This window comes from Nicotiana tabacum, chromosome 9, assembly GCF_000715075.1.
Source record: "Nicotiana tabacum cultivar K326 chromosome 9, ASM71507v2, whole genome shotgun sequence".
Taxonomy (NCBI): Eukaryota; Viridiplantae; Streptophyta; class Magnoliopsida; order Solanales; family Solanaceae; genus Nicotiana; species Nicotiana tabacum.
The window spans coordinates 76342090-76356473 of NC_134088.1; the positions used below are offsets into that span (position 1 = coordinate 76342090).

The 14384-nt window shown below is 35.4% G+C and overlaps 1 protein-coding gene across 1 annotated transcript; it reads left to right on the forward strand.

The window, feature by feature from the left end:
* Nucleotides 1-13067: 13067 nt before the first annotated feature.
* LOC142163970 (uncharacterized) lies at nt 13068-14134 on the forward strand. The gene is made up of 2 exons (XM_075221126.1): nt 13068-13343; nt 13532-14134. The coding sequence occupies exons 1-2, from the start codon at nt 13068-13070 to the stop codon at nt 14132-14134; spliced, it is 879 nt and encodes a 292-aa protein (XP_075077227.1).
* Nucleotides 14135-14384: the final 250 nt, after the last annotated feature.

The window sequence follows — 14384 nt, forward strand, 5'->3', positions numbered from 1 at the left end:
TCCATGCCTGCACTACTATTGAGTAGCGAGGATGGTCGATGTAGTTTTACCCAACAAGGTCGAGATCGAATCCACAAAGAGTTAATTGATTTTGAATTAGGTTTATATCTAAGTCTAGATGCGTGTTTTGTTCCTAATTACGCTTCTACACATTTTGGTTTTGATTCTACTTCTAATTCTATTCTATTGTATGCAATGATTAAAGCTAAGTATAATATTTTTGATGTTGGTTTTCAAGTGTTTAAAAGGACTAGGGTAGTGACTTCCGCATGGGTGGAGATCTAACGGGTAGTAAGAATCTAAGGCAAGCTTGATTAATTTAGGGTCGTGATATAGCTATCTCACCCAAGTACTCACTCTATACCTCTCGATAGTTTGAGTGATTTTGCCCAATTTAGCTTTCTCAAGTCCAAATGGGTATTCATGCAAGTCACATGATATTAGCTCAAGTCGGGTATTACTATATCTAGGTTTAACTCTTTAATTGGGGCTATCAATTTCTTGAGTTCACCCCAATTCCTTATTAGCCTAGTTTTCCTAGACTTAGTCCCTCTTTCTCAAGAAGAGACTAAGTCATAAAGGCATGAATCGGTATTTACAACCACTAATTCTACAATTATAGCAAGAACTAGGCTAAATATCACTAACCTTCAAGCCCTAGAATTCAGTACCCATCAAATACCTACCCTAGGGTTGGGTCACAACCCTAGCTATGGGTCTAGCTACTCATAGAAATAGTAGAAATTAAAGAAGAAAAGAAGATAAAATTCATAATACTAGATTAAAAGATGAAAATCTAATGTTAAAAGGTGAATCTAATACAAAATTGCCCAAAAGGGAAGTTCCAGCCGTCTCACGTGCTCAGCAAATACACAACATAGCCTAAAAATGACAAAAAGTTCTATTTATACTAAGCTGAAATTCCGGACAAAAATACTCCTGCGGAGGTTACCGGGCCGCGTAATTCTAACCGCGGCCGCACTCCTGCTTTAGCGGCTGCGTAATTCTAATCGCGGTCCGCGTTCTTCACTTCTGGATCTGGGTTTCGCAGTAGCGTAGGAGACTTCGGCGGCCTCATAATCTTGATGCGGACCACACTTCTTGTTTTTGCTTAAAATGTAAGCTCTCTAAACTTCAGCAACCGCGGTCCACGTAATTCCAATCGCGGCCGCGCAGGGACTTTCGCGGCCGCACCTTTTTGACGCGGTCCGCGTTCATGTTTTAGCCCAAAAATCCATCTCTCTGAATCTTCCTTTCGCGAACCTCGAAATAGTGCTCGCGGTCGCACAATATTTGTGTGGTCCGTATTTCACATCTTTTGGCCCAGTCTTGATTTTTGTTCAAGTTTGGACTCCTTTATGAGTTGATTATGACTCTTTTCGCTCATTTTGAATAATCCCTGCAAGCAAGCATATTACATTAATTTCCGGGAATACCTTCACGTAATTTTGGCCCTAAACACAAGTAAAAGAGAGCAAATAACAAGTTAAAATCCCTACTTATCACGAAGCCACCCTTGTTCGGTTGACCACCCAAAAGCAACAGATTGAGAGATATTACAACCGAAAGGCCAACCTTCGACACTTAAGTGTTTGGGACTTAGTATTAAGGAAGGTCACACTAAGCACCCGAAACCCGAACGAAGGAAAGCTGGGGCCGAACTGGGAAGGACCATATAAAATTATCGAAATCACCGGAAAGAGATCCTACAAACTTGGAACAATGAACGGCGAGCAATTACCCTGGAATATAACTCACCTGAAACGATATTATTGCTAAGGTATGACCCCATTCGTTTCTTTTATTTACATTTTGAACTAACGCTTTCAGGTAACCAACAAGGAGCGAGATAAATTATTTAGGTCTGAAAGCACGCGTTGCACTCTTTTTCCCTTGAATCGATTTTGTCCCAAATGGGTTTTCCGACAAAGTTTTTAACGAGATAATAGTGGATCATTCTAACTTAGAATCGAAGGTCGGTCATGAATCGGTATCAAAGATAACATCAATAGTATCCGAGGCTTCTTTATATGATCAACTTCGAATACTGGAGGGCATTGCCCTCGGGTATCGACTTTAGAAAGGAAAGAAAATTCGTAATTGAATGGTCTCGGCTCGATCGATAGGATTTATTAGAAGGGCCAAACGGTTAAATGAACCGTTCCTGCATAGATAGGATTTATTCGAGCCCTGACACGAAACTTGTACACATGTATAACTATTATGAAGCAGAGCCACCTTAATCCGAGTTTCTTAAGCTTTAAAAATTTCCTTACATTTCTTAAGGAATTCCGTACATCTGATCCCCTAAAGGTATCGAGCCCAAGAGCCACCTTAATTCGAGTTCGAATAATCACTCTCACTCAGGGACTGCCGTCTGAAAACAAACTCGGACGGTCAGTGCTATCGGAGCTCGGGACACAAGACCTATTAGGCAATCCCTGAATTTTTAAGGCTACAACCATCCCCACTCAGGGACTGTTATCTTAGACAAGTCCGGATAACTCGGGGTAACAAGCCCACTGGGCAATACCCGAACTAAAAAGGCTATGACCATATTAAAATGGCTTGGAGACATCCAAGGCCCGTAAGAAAAACAACAAGGCCTTAAAATTTCTTAACCGGTTCTAAAGGCTACCCTCGACAAACTATAAATCTAAGTACGTTGGGGGGAAAATTTCTGTTACATTGAACCCCTACTATGCCTTAACCCAAATAATGTTAAAGGCAAGGCTTGTTCGAACCTCTGAACATAACCTAACTATTTAATGCTAAGGCATTTTAATCTTTGCGAATATATATAATAAAGCAAAGGAAAAATCTCAGAAATTGCTGAAGGGAAAAAAGCTTTATATACATATCAAAAGATTTTTACAAAGGCCAAACGGCCTCATAAAAAAAATAAAAATACGAAGATGAAAAACAAGGGAAAAATGTACAAGCCATTTTAACGGCCTAGTCTTCGTCGGGGTCTGCCTCATCACGAGGACCTTCGGGGTCTCCTCTACCCTCAGACTCGCTCAGATCCTCAGAATCTTCATTATCCTCAGGATAAGCCAACTTCTTGGCCTTGGCTTCGAGCACCTTGGCACTCTTAATTTCGGCCGATAAGTCAAAATCTCGAGCATGCATTTCCTCGAGGATCTTCCTTCGGGATTGCTGCTTCGTGTGCTCGGCAATAGCCTTTGCTCGATCCTGGGCTGCCTCAACATCGGCCTTATATTGGGCCACACTCTAATTGACATCGACTTTAACCACCTCGTCCACCTTCTTTGCCATTTCAAGCTCCTTGGGAAAAGTTCCTCGATCGAAGACGACTGAATTTAGCTGTGACTGGAGCTCATCGATCTTTTTGGTCTGCACCAAGGCTTTTTCCTTTGCATACTGAAGCTGGACCTCATCCAAAGCCAATTATGCCCGGGCAGTTTCCTTTTCTGAGGCCAAGCGGTCCATTTTGCTCTTCCATTCTTTGGCCTCGACCTTTAGCACATCCATTTCTGCCCCGTAGCTGATCAATCCGATCAAGATTCTATAGGACCTGCGGGTTCGGAGCGTTAGTCACCGAGTCTAGCTAGTCGTCACTAACCTCAAAGACTTTTACCTTTTCTACCAAGTTGGCGTGCTCCTTCCGAGCTGCCTCTAGCTTGACTTAGAGGTTCTTAACCTCCCCCTCACATTGCTCGCTGAGAAGTTTGTAAGCATCCTTCTTCTCAGTGAGCCCTCAAATCTCGGCCTCATATTGGTTTAACTCTTACCGATATCGGAGAAAAGTATCGTGGTGAAGCACCGAGGCCTACAAACACAAAGAAAAAAAAAGTTACGATTATTTACGAATTAATCTAAGTACATAATAGAAGTCATCAAGAGGCATCCGAAGTTACCTGGTTTAACACATGTTGTGCTTCGTTGAACAGGCAGGGGGAGTCCACCTCATTCATCTTGGCTTGATCCTCTTCAGTCACCAGGCACCGAAGATAACTGGCAACCCCTACTATGGAAGATAGGACCTGGGCATCCTCCGGAATAAACATGATGACCGACCGCTTCCGGTCAGGATTTGCACTCGGAGTTGGGAACCGGTTGACTAGTTTCGGACTTGAAGAAGGCCCACTGGTTCCCGAAGAAGGAATCTTCCTTGGCACCGGTAAGTCACCCAACCTGGTGACATCCTCCATGGTGGTAGAGTCTAAGCCATAAACAAGTTGTGAAAGGGGTCTGCCGCCACTTGGGGCCCATCGTTGGGGTGTCCTTTAGCATCTGAGCCTCGTTGATCATGGAATCAGTAAACGAAGGCGACTCAGAGAGATCTATGACTCCGAGTATGTCCTTCGGGGCATTGTCCTCTGCCCGAGAAGCACCATCCGTGGCCTCCTTGTCAGCCTCCCTATCTTGGGGAAAAACGGCCTCGCCCCTCTCTGGTTTGGAGGCCTCGGCCACTGCCTCTTCATCTGCCCCCTGAATTGAGGCAATTAAGTGTCGCCTCTCTCTGGTTCAGAGGCCCCTTGCCCTTCGAGCTGCGACGGCACTCGGGCCACTAGATAAAACTCTTCTTCTTCATCTTCTTCTTCGGACTCGTCCCTCAGCTGGTGGAGTGAGTCCAATGGGAGCGCTCGGGCACTAGTGCTTTCTTTGGATTTGCGCACCAGCCTCCTCCTCGGTTTTTTCTTCTCCGAGTTCGGAGAACTCGAAACCCTTTTTCGCTTCTTCTCCTCACCTTGTCTCAGAGCAGGGGATTCGCGCGAGGCAATCCACGTCACTGGATGGAGACCTCATTGCGGCATCCTTGGAAAGACCTGCAAAGAAAAAAAGAAACGAGTAAGAACTCAGCAGCACGAAGGAAACCCAAGTGTTGTCCACTCAAGAAAGGTATCTCACCGCGAGAACGGGCCTCCCACTGGCCCTTCGAAAGTTTGCGCTATGCGCGCTCGGAATATGGATTTTGAGACACAATGCCCCCAACCCACTCCTTGAGTCGAGGGGCTGCATTTGGGACCCGAGCAACAGCTGTACCACCACCAAACACTGATAAGAAAGAGGGAAAAGAGAGTAAAATAAAATCTTGGAAAAATGAAACTTTACTTACGTTTGTGTTCCACTTCTTGGGGAACGACATGTACTCTGCTGGGATCGGGTCCGAGGTCCTCACTCGGACAAAACAGCCTAGCCAACCTGGATCCCGATCTTCATCGATGCTCGAGAGAGGAACTTTACTAGCCCGGCACGTAAGTTTAATCAGTCCCCCCGAAAGAGTCGGGACTGTATAGACGTATAAGGTGGTCGACGGTGAACGAGGATCCATCGATCTTGCTCACGAAGAACCGGAGGAGAATGATGATCCTCCAGAACGAAGGGTGAATCTGACCTAGGCACACCTCATACCTTTTGCAGAAGTCGATGATGACCGAGTCCAACGGGCCCAGCATAAAGGGATAAGTGTAAACACTTAAGTATCCCTCGACATGGGTGGTGATATCTTCATCGGACCCGGGAACCACCATGTCTTTTCCAACCTAGTTGCAATCCTTTTTTACCATGGGGAGAATATCTTCATTTATCGAGCAGATGTACCTCGAGACTTTCTCACACCGGCTCGGTACAGATGAAGGTTTTTCAACCTTAAAATCAGCGGTTATCGAGCACCCACAAAGGATGAACGTGCTCAGAAGGGGTTCTGCCGCTTGTTCCTCAACGACGGTACGTGGGACGGTCTCCTCGGCGATGTGAAAGTAGTTTTCTTTTGGGGAAAGGTTCTTGAGATCTTCGCCATTTCTTTCCAAATAGAGGGAAATATGAGAAAAAAGAGGAAGTTATAGCAGTATGCTTGATGATTTGGGGTGGAAACAAACAAAGTTCTCACAAATAATCTCAAGAAATCAGAATACATAGTGCCAGAAAAATAGGGGAATTTCTAAGGAGCAAGGAAGAAGGGGGAGTTATAGTTTTCAAATGGCGGTTCGCATCCAGGAAGTGGCCGACCGGTAACTGACGGACATTTAATGTTATTAAGACTTGATTGACGAGACATTTCGTTTATTAGGTCGTTTCTATCGCATGATATCGAGGTGAGAATCGGGAGCTCATGTCGTTTCTTGTCATCTATTCTCCAAAGAACGAGGGGATTATCTGTATACGGTATAAACCGGGCTCATCTAGGATATGGTAAATCGGGCTCGGAACATGAGGAACTAAAGATCGACCCCCGGTCCTACCGGGCCGGAACCCGAGATCGGAAGATCCGTCCTCGAAAATATTGAGTCTGTGATCCCGGAATCGACTGACTCCCAACGAACTCGAGGTAACATTGTCAGCGTAACCCACAGAAGGCCGAAATATCCTTAATCGATCGGATCTTGTGGCAGAAATCTCGACATGTATCAATAAGGAGCCGACAAATCAGTAAATCAGGAGATTTTTACCTTTTATAGAATTGTACCTAAAGTAGGACTCCCCTGCTATATAAAGGGGGTCTGATCACTTGTAAAAGACATTGTAACACGCATTCCAAAGCAATATATTATTTTTTTCATTAAACTCTTATTTTATCTGTGTCCTGATATCGATCGAAGTTCATCCAGTTCAAGAGTGGTTAACCTCCCAAGGCTGTAACTATTTAATTCACGTGATTTGAATTTATTTTATCACTGTTTATTTCAATTGCAATTCAATTCATCGCTTTGTGCCAAGTTAATTCACGTATCCTTAGAACCACATACAAATTTAATTATTATCCGATTTTGAGGGTAAACACTATTCATTTTAATCTGTTTTAAAAGATAACAAATTTTATAAAATCTTTAATTTCAAAAATTGTTACTTCACTTTTGCTGACATACTCTTTTAATTGTAGTGTTGTACGCATAATGTTTCACAAAGGGTGTCGATATTGAAGAAATAAAAAGATTTATTGTAACAATATCATCATAATTAAAAGTAAGTCAAATATATTAATGTAATTGTAACAAAAATAAAAACAAAAACAAAACTTGAATAGATGAAGAAAAAAACTCGAAAAGAATATAAATCCTACTTCTAATTAGTTTTATTTAATATTCTTAATTTGTTTAGACACGAAGTTCAACAATGTATAAAAGACTTTTGAATCTTTTAATTTTAAACTAAAAGTGTGCACAACATATCAAAAATATGATTTAAATCTTGTGATTTTAAATATATCATTAAAATTAATAAGAATATTAATTAAAAATTTAACAAATATAGAAAATAATATATTTTAAATAAATTAAAAAAAGTAAAATACATAAATTGAAATGATATTACTACCAGTATTTAAGAGTAGTTGCTTAATTTGAAGTAAAACGTAAAATTTAAAACTGGAATAACCACAATTATACTGATAAAATTGAAGATAACTAAGGTAAAAAACAAAATAACAGTGATAATAAAATTAAAAAATAAAATAATAGTAATAACAATCTGATAAGGAGAAAATGGAAGAGAGATAAGGTGCTCTAAAGAATGAGAAGAAAAGCCGATTTATCTTGAGAAGTGACGAATTTTATGACTGAGAAATTAGGTGTGGATAACAATTTGCAACTGGTGGGGACCAGTCACCAGTCATGTCGACTGAGCAACTTGTCTCTCCCACAAAACATGTAAGCACGTGGGAATTTATATAAAAGGGATAAGGTCTATAAGCGTTAATCTGTGGAGTAATAGTCAATCACATTAAAAGAAATATAAAAAACAATTTAGTGACGAGGTATTAAAAACAAGGGATCTAATATACTTAACCGTTCCCAATTTATGTAATGATGTGACTGGATATAAAATTTAATGAAAAAACCTTTAAATGGTCTAAAATAAGGAATATTTTTATGATTATAAATTATATCATTAAAGATAATTAATATTTTCTCCGGTTCACTTTAAGTGATTTTTTGATATTTATTTTTGTGATCCACATTATTTGATTTTTGAGATATCACGAAGGAATTAATTTCTTTTTTTCAAAGTTGCCTTTGTAGTAAAGAGTCTAGGAGTAGTTTGTTATATATTTAGTGAGCAAATTAAGGTTAATATGGTCAATTTTATTGTTAATTAATACTAAAAGGTAAATTTCTTAATATGTGTGAAAAGAGCTAAAAAATTATTTAAAGTGGACCGAAGGGAGTAACCTTAAACTTAAATATAAAAGTATATCTTGATTTTTAGGAAAAGAGGAAAGAGTGTCACTTAAAATGAGGCAAAACGAATCCCAGTATAATTAATCACATCATAATCTATATATTTATATTATTAAAAGTAGAGGAAAAAGCCTTCTACTTAAGCCAAGTGACAACCTAGAAAAAAGTCACATGACATAAGTAACTAATAATTAGTTATTTAGTTAATAATTAGTTATTGACTATTATTGTTGAATTTAAATATCTATAAAATAATAAAATAAAATATTTTATAATAAAAAACGAAATTTAAAAACAAAAACAGCCTCAAATTGGAGAGTAGTTTCAATTTAGAGTTTTTAAATTATTTTAAAATAAAAAACTAAAATTACAAAAAATAAAAAAGTGCCAATTTAAAATTTCTTTATTTTTTAATAATTTTTCTTTTTCTTTTTAAAAATAAAAAAATTATTTATTCAGAAAATATTATTGAAAATAATAGAATAAAATATAAAATAAACAAATATGTATCTTCTATTATATTATAAAAATAAAATAACATACAAAAATTTAAATAAAGTAATATGCTAATAAATAATTTAAATATTGACCGCGCATTGCGCGCGGGTACGACTACTAGTTTATTTTAAAACCCAACGACCCCTTACAGTAATATTAACCAGATCGATTCAGTTAGGTCTAGACTCTAGAGTTACTCACATGAAAAGTTTTCAAATTGACAGCCTGTTTGGCCAAAATTTGTTTTTTGGGCAAAAAGTGATTTTTTTTTTTTTTTAAAGTTAAGGTGTTTGGCCAAGCACTTAAAAGTATGGGTGTTCATAAAAATCCAAAAAATCGAAACAAACCAAAAGTCGAACCAAATCGACCAAAAAAATCGATACTTTTTATGTTTGGTTTGGTTTTGATTTTTAATTTTAAAAACCGTTCATATTTGGTTTGGTTTTGGTTTTGGTTTTAATCAAAAAAATAATCGAAAAAACTGAACCAAACCGACTATAAAAGTAGCTATTTAAATTTATATATATATATATATATATATATATATATATATATATATATATATATATATATAAAGTTTCTAAAATTGAATGGTACATATTAGTCATTTTTATTTTTAGTCTAGTTCTTTGCTATTATATTATTCTAATTCTTTGCCTTTACATTCTAGTTTGATTGGTAGTTTTTTTTTGCTAAGTACAAGAATTTATTTTATGTTAAAAATAATCGATTTTTAATTGAGTACTTAAATTATTCATAATCTATATATTTATATTATTAAAAGTAGAGGGAAAAGCCTTCTACTTAAGCCAAGTGACAGCCTAGAAAAACGTCACATGGCATAAGTAACTAATAATTAGTTATTTAGTTAATAATTAGTTATTGACTATTATTGTTGAATTTAAATATCTATAAAATAATAAAATAAAATATTTTATAATAAAAAAACGAAAATTAAAAACAAAAACTGCCTCAAATTGGAGAGTAGTTTCAATTTGGAGTTTTTAAATTATTTTAAAATAAAAAACTAAAATTACAAAAAATAAAAAAGTCCCAATTTAAAATTTCTTTATTTTTTAATAAATTTTCTTTTTATTTTTAAAAATAAAAAGTTTATTTATTCAGAAAATATTATTGAAAATAATAGAATAAAATATAAAATAAATAAATATGTATCTTCTATTATATTATAAAAATAAAGTAGCATACAAAAATTTAAATAAAGTAATATGCTAATAAATAATTTAAATATTGACCGCGCATTGCGCGCGGGTACGACTACTAGTTTATTTTAAAACCCAACGACCCCTTACAGTAATATTAACCAGATCGATTCAGTTAGGTCTAGACTCTAGAGTTACTCATATGAAAAGTTTTCAAATTGGCACCCGGTTTGGCCAAATTTTGTTTTTTGGGCAAACGTATTTGTTTTTTAAAGTTAAGGTGTTTGACCAAGCACTTAGAACTTTAGAAGAATAACAGTGCTTTTGAGTAGAAATAAAAGTTGTTATAGCTACTTTTGAGAAAATACACTTAGAAGTAATTTTTAAAAATTTCACCAAATACTAATTATTGTTCAAAAGTATTTACAAATTAATTAGTCAAACACAAACTATATCTCACCAACAATATATTTTTTGAAATAAGTTGATATTAGAAGTTTGGACAAACAAGCTATGAATCAGCTTGTATATGTGTTTGAATTTTTGTCAGATTGAGCTCACTCCAGTTTCTATCAACATGGATTTAAGCCCAGAGTTCGATCTTGTAAAATTCCTTTGAACATTATTTTTCAATATTTAGTTATTTAAGACGTGATAGAATATCCAATCAAGGAAGAAAGAACACTTTGATTTCAATATAATGGAAAAGAAGGACCGGTATTAAAACTTGTAGGAACTTGTGTCATTAAATTTTTGTGTCAAGTGATGAAACTTTCAAAAAATGCTAGAGTGTATGACTTAGGGATGCTACAAGAGTAACAAAGAACCAACTTGATTTTACCACAACGACTGTATTTTTGCTAAGAAAATTAATTAAAATTTATTACGAAAGGAAGAAATATTTATACACAATGTTTATTGACCTAGAAAAAGAATAAGATAGAGTATCAAAAACGATATCAAAAACGATACGTTGAAGGGTATGAAAAAGAAAGATATCATCGGGGGCGAAGCCATATTGTTCTAAGGTGGTCAATTGACCACCCTTCGCCGAAAAATTACACTGTGTATATAGGTAAAATATTAAGTTTTAGAGGTATAATATATATTGAACACCCTTTGTCGGAATTTTTTTTCACTTCTTTCAGTTTGAACACTCAGAAAAATTCCTGGCTTCGCCACCGGATATTTTACGTATCAAGGAGTCCTTACTAATGTAATAATAATAGCCAAAAACTACGAAGGAACTTCTCTTAAGGGTGAACTTACACCAAGAATAGATTATGCCCATATGCATTTACCCTAATTATGGATAAATTAACACGAATCAAAAGAGGCAAAAGACTCTCAAAAGAAAAGTTCATTGCATAACCATACATAATGCGAACCATACGAAACCGATACATTTACTTAACTTACTCTATCTTCCTTTTTTTATTTTCGTTTAATTTATTTTGAATGAGAATTGGTGGGACCAAATTCTATTATGGTACAATAACTAATAAAACCCTGTGCTTAGGCCTCTTAACTAAAATTTATGATCTTTTCAAATTGGCTATTAATCAACGTAAATTCGAGAAATCCTTAATTTTGTGCAAACCAAACACACACATATAACCTTTTCAGTAATTAAAAAACAATAATTTAACTAATTCGAATTCGCACGATGAATTTAATTTAAATCAAGATAAAATCCTCCATTTTCAATTTACGGTGCTCATACTGTCATACCACTGCTTGTTAGTCTAAACTTAGTGGTGGCAAAATAGATGAAGAAAATAGTTATCCATCTATATTATTCACAAAAAAATGAGTTGAATAATAAATATTTGAAATAAGTTAAATATGGATAAGATCTATATTATCCATGTAACAAATGGATAACTAATGAGTTTAACTTTTATATAAGACTCGAATTGAGGGTTCATTGAAAGACTAAAAATTTCTCCAAAAGTAATCATATTCAAGAAGTCATGAATAATATGAATATTCATAATATTCGTCGATTAATCCATTTTCTATCCATATTAAATATAAATCGAGTTGAATATTTAATGTGTTTTTGCTTTAGCCATTCGACCCACCCATATCGTCCCCACCCCTAATCTAGCTTATCCCACTCGAGAACAATGATTGCATTATTACAAACTTCTTTTAAAAAAAAAAAAAAAAAGGAACGTGGCGTTTGGTGCTGTCAAAGTTGAGCTTTACACGCAATTTGTGAAAAAATGATTAGATCTGGCTAACTAATTAATTTTTCTTCACGTGTAGGTCAAACAATAGAATAACAATTTGTAATTTTTTTCTCCAAAATTTGGAAGTACTCAAGGAGACTTGCGCTTTTGATTCTTCAAATTTACGAGTTTTAGTTTAGATCAACATATATAAACATTTTTTAATTAATTCAAATAGTCTTTTCGTCCCTCAACTTTACTATTATGCTTTATGAATATACACGTCTAATGTTGTAAAATCTATCGTAATTATGGATGTCTACTACTCCCACTATTTTCACTCATGATGTAAATAACCTCCATTAATCATTTCTTCTATGATTGTAACTCTCACACCTCCATAACCCCTCCCCATGATCTTCCCCATGATCTCAATTGTTAATGTCATGTTTAAGACAATTCTTTTGTAACCTTCTATGTAATAATATAAATAGAGGCATGAAATATGATATGGGATATACTTGAACACTTGATGAAATAAGAAAGTTATCTCTTCTTCTCTTATTCTACTTATCTTCTTGTTTTATATTGTTACTTTGAGCTATATTTCTTAAGACGTTATCAGCACGAAGTTGAGCTCTTTTCGTTGTTCACGTATAATTGTTCATTTTGTTTTCTTCGTTGTATATTTTGATTTCATGATTAGTGTCTTTAATATGCTATTTTATAATTTTTCACATCTCTAGATATGTGTAAAAATAAATAATTCTATGTTTTCTTAATTTAAGTTATTTGCATGATTGTCATGTAAAAGTTTCTAATTTTCATGTTAATAGAATTAATTGAGAGAAAAATACTTGTTTTATGTTGTTCGACAATTGAAATTGTGTTAGAATTAGAAGATATTTTTGTTCTAATTAACATCAAAGATATATTAATAATTTAAAGGAAAAAATAGTATTCTTTTCTATGGAATTATCACTTTAGTGTATATAGATCACAAATTTGATATTATATCAATTTTTAAGATTCTTTACGCTATTATACTAACGATTTCTAATTATTTATCTTCTTTGATAATTTTCACTATGTCGAATTCGTCAAAGTTTGAGTTTGTGGCACTTGACATTTCTGGAAAGAATTACCTATTACGGGTTCTCAATGCAAAGATTCACTTAGCCACTAAAGGCCTTGGTGACACCATTACTCAGGGTAATGAGGCATCAAGCCAGGACAAAGCGAAGGCCATGATTTTCCTTCATCATCATTTGGATGAAGGTTTGAAGGTTGAATATTTGATAGTGAAAGATCCACTTAAATTGTGGACTGGCTTGAAGGAAAGGTATGATCACCTTAAGGCTACGGTATTGCCAAGGGCTCGATATGAGTGGATGCACTTACGGTTGTAAGATTTTAAGACCGTAAGTGAGTATAACTCTGCTGTATTTCGAATAACTTCCCAATTGATTTATGTGGGGATGTTATGAATGGTGAGGATTTGTTGGAAAAGACTCTTACGTCTTTTCATACCTCAAATATGGTATTACACCAGCAAAACCGTGAATGGGGTTTTAAAAAGTATTCTGAATTGATCTCATGCCTTCTGGTGGCTGAGCAACATAATACCCTTTTGCTGAAAATCCATGAATCCTGTCCCACAAGGCCAGCTCAGTTTCCTGAAGCGAATATGGTAGTGAGACGTCATAAGTCTGGAAAAAGACAGAATAATTATCATGGCTATATGAATGTACATGGGCATGGCAATGGAAAGAGACGATATAATAATCGTAATTGTGGTGGTCATGGCAAACGAGAGAACAATATGGGTTCTCAAAATAATCCTTCGAGAGGCAAAAACGGTAACTGCCATCGCTGTGGCATGAAAGGTCATTGGAAAATTGAATGTCGTGCACCTGAGCATTTTGTCAGGCTTTATCAAAACTCCATCAAAAGAAAGGCAAATAATATTGGAGCATCTTCTGCTATTGCCCCAGTGGAGTCTCAATTGACCTTTAAAAATAATTTTGAGGCAGGTCCTTCAAACAAAAATGATGACAATGCCGAGGCAAATCTTGCTTTGAATGATGATGAATTTGAAGGCCTTGGTGATCTTACTCATTTGGAAGTTGAAGACTTCTTTGGAGATCAAAACTAAAGTTTGATCATTTTACTGGAAAATGTAATTATGTTGTTATTTTTATTTTCAGTATTTTTTTGTCTCGTTCTAAAGTTGTTTTTATTTTCAAGTAGTACTTAAGTTGTTGTTGGTGCTGTTAGTTTTTGCGTATTTCTCATGGTGTACTTTTATTTTTTTATGAAAAAAATAAAATTTTCCAGTCTTCAATTGGATCCAAGATGAGTAATGAAGATTTATGCCTTTTGGATAGTGCTACAACTCACACAAT

Excerpts from the sequence above, each read along its gene's own strand:
- LOC142163970 (XM_075221126.1), top strand. The coding sequence starts at position 13,068 with ATGTCGAATTCGTCAAAGTTTGAGTTTGTGGCACTTGACATTTCTGGA. Across the intron at positions 13,344-13,531 it reads ATGATCACCTTAAGGCTACG|CAAAACCGTGAATGGGGTTT; the intron begins GTATTGCCAAGG and ends GTATTACACCAG.